We start from the raw sequence: 12038 nt of genomic DNA on the forward strand, positions 1-12038 counted from the left end.
TTGCTGCCTCACTCTTTCCGTTCTCTATCTACTGTCTTTGTCTTTTGAGAGGACTATTATCAACTCACAAGCATCTTATGCAACAATGACCTTCCAGTTGATCCCTCTGTTCTACTTACTGTATTGAGGCCAAGGGCCAGAGGTCAACGTTCAGCCATATTCTCATTACCGGTCGATTATTTATCCTACACTGTTGTTCATTTCAGTCGACCCTAATCGTCTGTTGAACCCTAAACCACCGTCACAAGGCTTTTCCTCTGCATCAGCTCAGGGCTCAGGTTAACTTAGCAATAGCGTAGCAGTAAATAAATGTTAAATAAAAAATGAACTTAGCAGTAACACTGTGTTCTGCTCTCATATCTCATATAGTGTTGGATTTCTCACTGCTCCTAGTGCTGCCTTGGGCCCGCAACCTCCTATCCTAAGAGGAGCAAGGAGCAGTAAGCCAGGGCGTTTGTTTCTCTTAGCCCAGCTGGATGTTAGCCCTTCCCATTTGGCCCTCAGCCTTCCCAGCAGCAGCAGCGTGCCCAGCCAGCCAGTCAGTCAGCCAGTCAGTCAGACAGTTAGCCAGTCAGACAGTTAGCCAGTCAGTCAGTTAACCAGTCAGTCAGTTAGCCAGTCAGTCAGTTAGCCAGTTAGTCAGCCAGCCAGTAGACAGTCAGCCAGTCAGTCAGTCAGCCACTAGACAGTCAGCTACTAGACAGTCAGCCAGTAGACAGTCAGCCAGTCAGTCAGCCAGCCACGAGACAGACAGTCAGTTAGCCAGCCAGCCAGCCAGCCAGTCAATCAGCCAGTCAACTAGCCGTTCAGGCAGATGGCTGTAATAGATGGTAATGAGCTGCTAATGGCTGGTTATATTAAGGGAGCAGCAGGGCTCAGAATGGACCTATTGATTGCAGATGAAGCAGGGTATCGATAGAACCCATGGTAAATGTCAAACAGGGATTAGAGATTGATGGAAGATGGGTGTGGGTGTGGGTGTCTAGGGTGTGTGTTTGTCTGTGTGTGTGCGTGCGTGCGTGCGTGTGTGTGTGTGTGCGTTGACAGATTACACACCCCTGTTCTTACACCCAGACACTTAGAGAGATTAAAATGATTAGATCACGGTGAGAAAGGAAGAGAGAGACGGAGATGGTAACAAAAAGAGATATCTAAAATGAGAGGCAGATACAAGAGATAAGGGGAGAGTGAGAGATAGATCAGTACACATAGAGAGTGGAAGATTGAATGAGTGAGTGACTGAGAAGGATGGAACATAAGACATTCTCATTCCTTCTCCCCTCCATTCATTGCTCTCATTTCCTTTCCATCCCTCTTTCCTTCCCCAGGTCTACCTTACCACCTCTCCCCTCCCTGAGTGAGATCCTCATTATGGTACGTCATATGTAGGAGAGCCTTAATGAGCTATGCCCTCGTTAATAGAGGCCTAACTACCAGCTGGCCCCGGGCAGCCCAGATGTGTGTGCAATGCAATCACAGAGGTGCTCTCTCGATTCAATTTCAATTTCAATTCAAGGGCTTTATTGGCATGGGAAACATATGTTAACATTGCCAAAGCAAGTGAAATAGATAATAAACAAAAGTGAAATAAACAATTTTAAAAAACTGTGAACATTACACTCACGGAAGTTCCAAAAGAATAAAGACATTTCAAATGTCATATTATGTCTATATACAGTGGTGTAACGATGTGCAAATAGTAAATAAATAAATATAAATATGGAAAATAAATAAATATAAATATGGGTTGTATTTACAATGGGGTTTGTTCTTCACTGGTTGCCCTTTTCTTGTGGCAACAGGTCACAAATCTTGCTGCTGTGATGGCACACTGTGGTATTTCACCCAATAGATATGGGAGTTTATCAAAATTGGGTTTGTTTTCGAATTATTTGTGGATCTGTGTAATTTGAGGTAAATATGTGTCTCTAATATAGTCATACATTTGGCAGGAGGTTAGGAATTGCAGCTCAGTTTTCACCTCATTTTGTAGGAGTGTGCACATAGCCTGTCTTCTCTTGAGAGCCAGGTCTGCCTATGTCGGCCTTTCTCAATAGCAAGGCTATGCTCACTGAGTCTGTACATAGTCAAAGCTTTCCTTAAGTTTGGGTCAGTCACAGTGGTCAGGTATTCTGCCACTGTGTACTCTCTGTTTAGGGCCAAATAGCATTCTAGTTTGCTTTGTTTTTTTGTTGATTCTTTCCAATGTGTCAAGTAATTATGTTTTTGTTTTCTCATGATTAGGTTGGGTCTAATTGTGTTGCTGTCCTGGGGTTTTGTGGGGTCTGTTTGTGAACAGAGCCCCAAGACCAGCTTGCTTAGGGGACTCTTCTCCAAGTTCATCTTTCTGTAGGTGATGGCTTTGGGAATCTCTTCCTTTTAGGTGGTCTCGCTCTGTCTCCCTCTCCCTCCATTGAAGTGGACAGATCCAGATGGATACTGCTCTCCCAGCATGTCTTGTTGACGCTTCATCAAACTACTCTCTCTTTTCCTCTCCGTCCCACTCCCCTGTCTCACTTCCCACTCCCCTGTCTCACTTCCCACTCCCCTGTCTCCTTCCCACTCCCCTCTCTCCGTCCTACTCCCCTGTCTCCGTCCCACTCCCCTGTCTCACTTCCCACTCCCCTGTCTCCGTCCCACTCCCCTGTCTCACTTCCCACTCCCCTGTCTCCGTCCCACTCCCCTGTCTCTGTCCCACTCCCTGTCTCCGTCCACTCCCCTGTCTCACTTCCCACTCCCCTGTCTCACTTCCCAGTCCCCTGTCTCCGTCCCACTCCCCTGTCTTTGTCCCACTCCCCTGTCTCCGTCCCACTTCCCTGTCTCCGTCCCACTCCCCTGTCTCCGTCCCACTCCCCTGTCACCGTCCCACTCCCCTGTCTCTGTCCCACTCCCCTGTCTCTGTCCCACTCCCCTGTCTCCGTCCCACTCCCCTGTCTTTGTCCCACTCCCCTGTCTCACTTCCCACTCCCTTGTCTCACTTCCCACTCCCCTGTCTCACTTCACACTCCCCTGTCTCACTTCCCACTCCCCTGTCTCACTTCCCACTCCCCTGTCTCACTTCCCACTCCCCTGTCTCACTTCCCACTCCCCTGTCTCACTTCCCACTCTCCTGTCTCCTTCCCCTCTCCTGTCACTCTACTTTTCTCACTCGCTTTGTTTCTCCTCTCTCTCTCTCTCTCTCTCTCTCTCTCTCTCTCTCTCTCTCTCTCTCTCTCTCTTTCTTTCTCTCTCTTCCTCTCTCTCACACTTTTTCTATATCTCCCTCCCTCACACACACAGACATACACACTCCCTCTCTCTCATTTACACACACAATTTCTCTCTCTCACACACAGTTTTATAATTTCAAGATGTGTTGATGCTTAATGTTTTTATTTCAGGGCTATTAAAGGTAATTATATAGGCCGTTATTGGTCTCAGGCTTCCACAGAGTGGCCATTAAGTGTGGGGAAATGTGGTGGCTATGCTATGCCAGTAGTTATGGCTGCCAGACTTACTGAATAATTAGGGATCTTTGTCTGTGTTGGGGAAGTTTGAGCTGGGTAGGTTGGGGGCGATATTGTTATACCTTCTGTAGTCTTGTCTGGGATGGGGGGCAATTGGCATCTGAGGAAGAAATGAACAGAACGTGGAGGAGATTGAAAGGGGGAGCAGAGAGGACAGAACGGAGAGAAAGAGGTCTTCTCTCTAAGAAAGCATTCATCAAAAAGCAAATGATGATGGAAGAGGAGTGAACGAAAGCAAGTGAATCTGTCAATGTTGAGAGCTCAGCTTTTGATGAGGTTATTGCTTGAGAGCATAGCTTTTGACGAGGTCATTGCTTGAGAGCACAGCTTTTGATGAGGTCATTGCTTGAGAGCACAGCTTTTGATGAGGTCATTGCTTGAGAGCTCAGCTTTTGATGAGGTCATTGCTTAAGAGCACAGCTTTCGATGAGGTCATTGCTTGAGAGCGCAACTTTCAATGAGGTCGTCAGTTCAGAGGGTCAGCCGTGAGACAGTACTGAGATGAGCGTTCTTACCTCCAGAGTCTGAGGAAAGCCAGATGTAGGACAATCCCCTTAAAGGCTGTGGGCAGTTTAACCTGTATTTAACTAGGCAAGTCAGTTAAGAGCAAATTCTTATTTACAATGACGGCCTACCGGGGAACAGTGGGTTAAGTGCCTTGTTCAGGGGTAGAACAATAGATTTTTATCTTGTCAGCTCGGGGATTTGATCTAGAAACCTTTTGGTTACTGGCCCAACGCTCTAAATGCTAGGCTACCTGCCGCCCCAAAATATTTACTGTCTCTGACTGTAGTTGTAGTATGTATGCAAATTGAAGGCCCTCAAATCACTCTATGGAATTCCACTGTATAGTGAGGTTACACTGCACTTCAGCCTTGATGGAGAGGTTCCCTTGTATCAGGATACATTGTTATAGGAAAACACAGGCCCTGTCGTCTGAGGACTATTTCATTCTGATCTTCTTTTATATCACTCAACTGTATATACAGTATTTGTCTGACTTTATCTGACTTGGCTCATTGCACAGTGGACTGACTATTGAAGGTAACAATGGAGACATGCAATATCTGACCGCGCCTTCCCCACCTACTTCCCTTCCCCACCTACTTCCCTTCCCCACCTACTTCCCTTCCCCACCTACTTCCCTTCCCCACCTACTTCCCTTCCCCACCTACTTCCCTTCCCCACCTACTTCCCTTCCCCACCTACTTCCCTTCTCCTGTTTTTCTCTACCCCTTTCCATCTACCCTCTTTTTCTGCCACTCACCTCTCTTCCTCTCCCTCCTCTCCTTTTCCTTCCTGTCCTACCCGCTCCTCCTCCTCCCCTCCTCCTTCCCTTCTCCCCCCTGTCCTCCTCTCCCCCTCCTCCCCTCCACTCCTCTCTTAGATGAGTCTTCCCTGTGGTGTCTTTCTTGACTGATTCTCTGACTCAAAGGCTTAGGTGTTAATCCCCAGCAGTTTTCATCACTTAGAGCACCAATCAAAAAGGGCTTAGCCCGTGTAATCTGCCATGCTATTGTCCTCTTCCTCCTCCCTCCACTCTTCCACTTTCCTCTTCTTTTATTTCCCTTTCTCCCTCCTTCCTCTTAATACTCCCTCCCTCCTTTGCTCTCTCTTCCGTCTCTTCCTCCTCCCTCTACCCTTCCACTTTCCTCCTTTCCTCCCTTGTTGAGTGTGGCATTGCCAGTCCTCTCAGGAGGGAAATATACCCAGTGACCCTGTCCAGGGTTCGGCTGAGGGCACATATTTAGAAAGAGGAAGGGGTGAGGAGAGAGAAGGAAAGGGGTTAAGGGGGGGGTGTAGCGTGACATCAGATCCCACCAGGCTGGAGGGTTGGTGCTGCATGCACAGCCCCAGGGGATCCGGCTCGTTTGTTATTCCTGATCTACGTCTCTCGATCGTCTCACACACCTGGGCCTTTATTCCACAGGGATTCAGGAAGACCTAGTCACATGGGCAGGAGGTGGGGGGGAGGAGGGGTAGATGGAAGTTATGAGAAAGTCCATCAAACCCCTGGATGGTGTAAGCCTTTAGGGGGGAGGGGGGGGGGGTTCAATTATGTATTCATTCAACACCCCTCCCCCCTCGCTCGCTCTCACTCTCTTTCTTTCTCGCACTCTCTCTTGCTCTCTCTCTCACTCTTTCTCACTCTTTCTCTCTCTCGCTCTCTCTCACTCTCTCTCTTTCTCTCACTCTCTCTTGCTCTCTCTCTGACTCTTTCTCTGTCACTCACTCTCACTCTCTCTCTCTCTTTCTTGCTCTCTCTCTCACTCTTTCTCTCTCTCTCTCTCACTCTTTCTCACTCTCACTCTCTCTCTCTCTTTCTCTCACTTTCTCTTGCTCTCTCTCTCACTCTTTCTCTCTCTCTCTCTCTCTCTCTCTCTCTCTCTCTCTCTCACCCTTTCTCTCTCTCTCTCTCACTCTCTCTCTCTCTGTCTCTCTCTCTCTCTCTCTCTCTCTCTCTCTCTCTCTCTCTCTCTGTCTCTCCCCTCTTCTCTAAGTCCTTGCATGGTGGGCTAGACAGTGTTGTGTACAGCAGTAGCAGCAGGCTGTTCCATTAGTTCCAGGTAAAAAGCGTGTCATAGGATCAGACAGTGGAGGATCCCTCTCAACAAGCCCGCTGAGCCTGTACCATGCTGTCTGCTGCTGAGCACCGTGAAACTACCATTACACTTGATACCATCACACACACAAGTGCACACAAACGCAAGAGCGTGCACACTCATGCTCACACACGTATACGCACACACTGCCATGCGCGCACACACACACACACACAAAACGTGCGCACAGACACGCATGCCAAGAGGAAGAGAAAGAGAGAGAAAGAAATCAATAGAATAATGAAACCGCATAAAGAAATGGTCTCGCAGCAGAAAAGAAACCACTGGTGAATGAGACTTCATTCATTTTTCTATCAGCGATCTGAAAGAATGAAAAGAAAGAGTGAATGAATGAGAGAATGAAAGAGGCAGGTGAGGCCTTCAGGGAACAGCGACGGGATAATATCTTCCTGGTGTTGTGACAATATGTTTGTGGCTGTGGGCGGCTGCCCCACACTGACACTGTGGCACTGCGGTTACGGCTTGTTGTGTGGATGGAAACCTACTTTACCACCACAACGCAGCACAGCCAGTGTTCATGTTGTCTTTCAGGCCTGCCAACTCCTGGATACTTCCTGTTAGCACAAATAAGAGCATTAGGAAAAGCCCACTTCTCTCTGACTCCCCCTGTCTCACCCTTACTCTCACCCCGCCTGCCTCCCCCTGTTCCATAAAGACTCTTACAGGGGCTTAGAATAGATTTCCAAGGCATTAGTGAAGCCTTTTATTGGCCTGTTGTCTGCCAATTTGGAGATCTCCATCCCAGCATGGCAGTGGCTGTGTGGGAGAGACTGCTAAAGGGGAACACTTTAGCACGGCAGAGTTATATATTGTGTGTGTGTCTGTGTGTAAAAACTCTGTTCTCTTTGACCAGTATTGCCTATTGCCTTAGTGTATCTGTGACCTAATGCTCTCTCTCGCTCTCTCTTTCTCTCTCTCTTACTCTCTGTCTCCCCCACATCCCTCTCTCCCTATCTCCATACAGACATAGATGAATGCCAGGAAGCGTTCAATAACGGCGGCTGTGACCATTTCTGCAAAAACACGGTGGGCTCCTTTGAGTGCAGCTGCCAGAAGGGCCACAAGCTCCTCACTGACGAGCGCACCTGCCAGGGTGAGCAGCCTACCTGACTGACAGCTGTCAGACACTCCCGTCTGATGACTGATGACGTCACAACGCGTTCAGACGGTTACCTTTGGAAACGGTGCCGTCACTCCGCGATCAGATCCCGGACGGAAAGTGTCACGGAATAGGGACCATAGGAATGGATATACTAGAATATACGGCCTAGTAGTTTCTATCATAAATCTCTACGGTGGTAACTCACTCATGTGCTTTATGTTCAGGGCAGGATCATACATAGAATCAAAACAGGGGTCGGTCTACAAATCATTCACCTGGAATGACATGCACAGATAGGCTTGTTATTACAATTGACTTGACATCCTCCAGTGGGTGTAATGTACTGTCAGCTGTATTAAGGCATTCTGCTTCTCTCTTCATATCTAATCCCTGGTTGTGTTTGGAGGACAAATGCAAATTCCTCTATACAAGTCACAGCAGGAGAGACAGGAGAGGCACACACCACAAATTATTTTATTAACAACAACACCCTGCAGTGTTCTTGTCCCCGAACCAAAAACACCAAACAACTCTATCCCAGTGTGTGTGTGTGTGTCATATTAAACATCAACACTGTCATATTAAACACAAAAAGAACTGCCAACAAACAGTTTACACAACTCCATACACGCCAATAACACACTCAACTTGGGTGTGTGCTGATGGGAGGAACACACACACACACACGCTCCTTCCACCCATCAGCTTACCTGACTGTAAAACTAAGCTTCCAGTGTCCAACAACACATGTTGTTCCATCCGCTAACAAGTGGTATTTTTGTTCAGATTTTTATTTTTAACTTTTATTTATGTAATGTTTTAATTCTTTCCATGCTGGTAAGCTCTTCCAGGGAAAATAGCTCCTGGTAATACATGTCTGAGAAGAGCTAGAGCTATGCCAGCTTCCTCCTGAGAGAGAAAGGGAGGGGGGAGACAAATATAGAGAGAGAGTCTTTAGGCTGCCCCTACGCCTGTACAAGGACAGGGGTGATGGACAATGGGGTGTGCAATAATCCCCAGGAACATAAAGACTCCCTACAGGTAGCTGTATTAAAACAATACAGTAGAGGTCAAGCGGACGGAGGGAGCTTTAGCTTTGCAGACACAGTATGCTTATTAAATAGACAGGCCACGTTGTTTGGTGAGTTTAACAAACAGGGACACTAACCTTGAGTGTGTTTCACCCGACCCCACAAAACAGACAGACAGCTGCACATCAGCCAAGCCAACAACTGGCACCTCTCGGTGAAAATAGATTATACAGCTGCGTCTCTCTCAAGTCGTTCCAGCGCTGCGTGCTGGCTGGGGTTGTGGTCTGATGCTAGTTTCATTAATCAGGTATGGTAGTCTAACCGTAGCCCGTCATATAGACAGTTGCCTGGAGGACTGTAGCGAAGCAGCCCAAGAGCCAACAGAAGCCAGGCCTCAACAGCTTCCTCCTCATGACAAACTTTATCATAACACACTGTATTTTTAGCCTTTGTAAATCTCCACAGCCCAGATGACTTGGTATTGAAATAGTTCAGGTGAGTTAGAGACGCTGGACTGAAGTAATGCTGTTGCTACTGTCAGCCACCCAAATATGTCATTACATCTTTCTCACTCAAATAAAATAAAACAGTTCTAAACCAAAACCAGGGCCTGTAGGCGTGCTGATCTTGGATCAGTTTGGCCTTTTAAGTCACAATGAGTATGATTATATTGATAGGGGGGGACCTGATCCTAGATCAGCCCCTGGTCCTGACCACGGTGAGTTGGTCTGATCTAGACCTCTTGGGGTTGTTTAGTGAGCAGAGCTCTGCTTTGTTTTCCACCCCTCTGTTTGTTAACAGTGAACTCCAGTCTGATTAATGGACTGGTCTTATTAGCTGTGGCTGAATGATGGGTGTTTGTGTGGAGAATAGTCGTAGAGAGTAATATCTATGACTCATATATCAGCTTGTTGGTTCCTCAGGAGGAAGGAAGCAAACAAGCTCTCTGCTACAACCAAGGAAGATGGCTTAATGGACTGTGTGTGTGTGTGTGTGTGTGTGTGTGTGTGTGTGTGTGTGTGTGTGTGTGTGTGTGTGTGTGTGTGTGTGTGTGTGTGTGTATGTGTGTGTTTATGTGTGTGAATCTTGAGCAACCAACCTGACACACACACACACACACCCAGTAACCCTGTCACTGTTTAGACTCCCACCCACATAACCAGGCTGAATGTACACTGTTATTCTAGACAGAACATTTTGAAATGCTCCTGCAGTGTCCAGTCCTCCAACCCCCACACCACACACACACACACACACACACACATCCACTGTCTCACCACTGACAGTTCACAGTTCAGATTTATTGTACTTTTAGTGGAAATTCCTCTTCACAGCTTCTAGCACTCTAAACAAAAGACAGTTCATACAACTCCCCATAGTGATACTCAATGCATTCAATATCCAGTATACAAATCAAATTGTATTTGTCACATATGCCGAATACAACAGGTGAAGACCTTACCGCAAAATGCTTACTTACAAGCCCTTAACCAACAATGCAGTTTAAGAAATAGAGTTAAGAAAATATTTACTAAATAAAGTAAAGTTTAAAAAAAAATCTAATCATTCAAAAAGTAACACATGAAATGTACTTAACGATAACGAGGCTGTATACAGGGGGTACCAGTACTGAGTCAATGTGGAGGCTATATACAGGGGGTACCGGTACTGAGTCAATGTGGAGGCTATATACAGGTGGTACCGGAACAGAGTCAATGTGGAGGCTATATACAGGGGGTACCAGAACAGAGTCAATGTGGAGGCTATATACAGGGGTACCGGTACTGAGTCAATGTGGAGGCTATATACAGAGGGTACCAGTACTGAGTCAGTGTGGAGGCTATATACAGGGGGTACCAGTTCAGAGTCAATGTGGAGGCTATATACAGAGGGTACCGGTACTGAGTCAATGTGGAGGCTATATACAGGGTCAATGTGTGGGGGTACAGGTTAGTCGAGGTCATTTGTAAAGTGACTATGCATAGATAATAAACAGCGAGAAGCAGCAGTGTAAAAACAAGGGGGGATCAATGTAAATAGTCCAGGTGGCCATTAGTTTAGAAGTTCAGCAGGCTTATGGCTTGGGAGTAGAAGCTGTTAAGGAGCCTTTTGGACTTGGCGCTCCAGTACCGCTTGCCGTGCGGTAGCAGAGAGAACAGTCTATGACTTGGGTGACTGGAGTCTTTGACAATCTTTTGGGCCTTCCTCCGACAACGCCTAGTATATAGGTCCTGGATGGCAGGAAGCTTGGCCCCAGTGATGTACTGGGCCGTACCCACTACCCTCTGTAGAGCCTTACGGTCAGATGCCGAGCAGTTGCCATACCAGGCGGTGATGCAACCGGTCAAAATGCTCTGTACTAAGAACATGGATGTTAACTCTGTCCTATCTTTAGCATGTTTCATATAAACTGGCACCCTATTCCTGGTCCAATGTAGTGCACTATATAGGGAATAGAGTGCCATGGGGCTGTAGTCAAAAGTAGTGCACTATATTGGGAATAGTGCCATTTTGGACAGCCCCCGTGTGTAGTATTAGTAGTATTAGTAGTATTACATACGATCTGGGTTTCTCCTCTCAGATATTGACGAGTGCTCCTTTGAGAGGACCTGCGACCACACCTGCGTCAACTACCCTGGCAGCTTCGACTGTGTCTGCCAGGAAGGATACACTCTGTACGGCCTCACACACTGCGGAGGTGAGTAGGACACAGACATGCATGGGATTGCACGCACACACACAAACACACACGCACACATACGCGCACACACTCACACACACTTAGAAAGACATGGGAAAGAGTTAGGCAGACAGGTAGCGAGGGAGAGGCACAAATAGAAAGGAAATGACTGACACAAAGTATGAAGCCCTGAGAGACTGACAAGGAGAAAGAGAGAGTAAGAAAGCGAGAGAGTGAAGCTCTAGAAATAGAAAGAGAGGGAGAGTGTTTTTTATTGTGTGTGTTGGTGAGGGGTGACTGAGCACGTGCCGACGGCGCTGCCGAAAGCACACTCATACCTCGTGTCCCTTGAACAGCCCTCCCTACCTGCGTACCTGCCTGCGTGTGCATGCGTGTGTGTTGTACCTGTCACACACATGTCGTGCGGAGGCAGTAGACTCGACGGGTGTGTGTGTGTGTGTTGTGATCCCACTTCACCTGGCCCTGTCTGACTGACAGCCATGTTCTTCAGTGGTCGACTAAACAGGCCACTGTCTTAAGGACGTTCCATTGGCAGTCAACACATACCAGTCAGTCAGCTATAGAGCACGGAGAGGACATGAGCTGTCTGTCTCACACTGATGACATCACACACTGACTCGCAGCACAGGCTCTGTCTGATCAATCAATCAATCAAATGTATTTATGAAGCCCTTTTTACATCAGCAAACCCATCTGCAAAGCCTAAAACCCCAAACAGCAAGCAATGCAGATGTAGAAGCACGGTGGCTAGGAAAAACTCCCTAGAAAGGCAGGAACCTAGAAAGAAACCTAGAGAGGAACCAGGCTATGAGGGGTGGCCAGTCCTCTTCTGGCTGTGCCGGGTGGAGATTATAACAGTACATGGCCAAGATGTTCAAACGTTCCCAGATATTCAAACGTTCACAAATAATAAAAGTCACAGTGGTTGTAGAGGATGCAACAGGTCAGTACCTCAGGAGTAAATGTCAGTTGGCTTTTTATAGCCGATCATTCAGAGGTCGAGACAGCAGGTGCGGTAGAGAGAGAGAGTCGAAAACAGCAGGTCCGGGACATCATGTCTGATGATACTCAACC

General features: G+C 47.3%; 1 protein-coding gene across 1 annotated transcript in view; it reads left to right on the plus strand.

The window, feature by feature from the left end:
- The window catches only part of LOC115198788 (signal peptide, CUB and EGF-like domain-containing protein 1), a gene marked incomplete in the record, with an annotated part of 78443 nt that overhangs the window by 54397 nt on the left and 12008 nt on the right, over nt 1–12038 (plus strand). Inside the window, 2 exon segments of the mRNA XM_029761065.1 lie at nt 7095–7223; nt 10845–10961. Coding sequence (XP_029616925.1) covers nt 7095–7223; nt 10845–10961 — 246 coding nt within the window.

This window comes from Salmo trutta, chromosome 8 (genome assembly GCF_901001165.1).
Source record: "Salmo trutta chromosome 8, fSalTru1.1, whole genome shotgun sequence".
NCBI classification, from domain to species: domain Eukaryota; kingdom Metazoa; phylum Chordata; class Actinopteri; order Salmoniformes; family Salmonidae; genus Salmo; species Salmo trutta.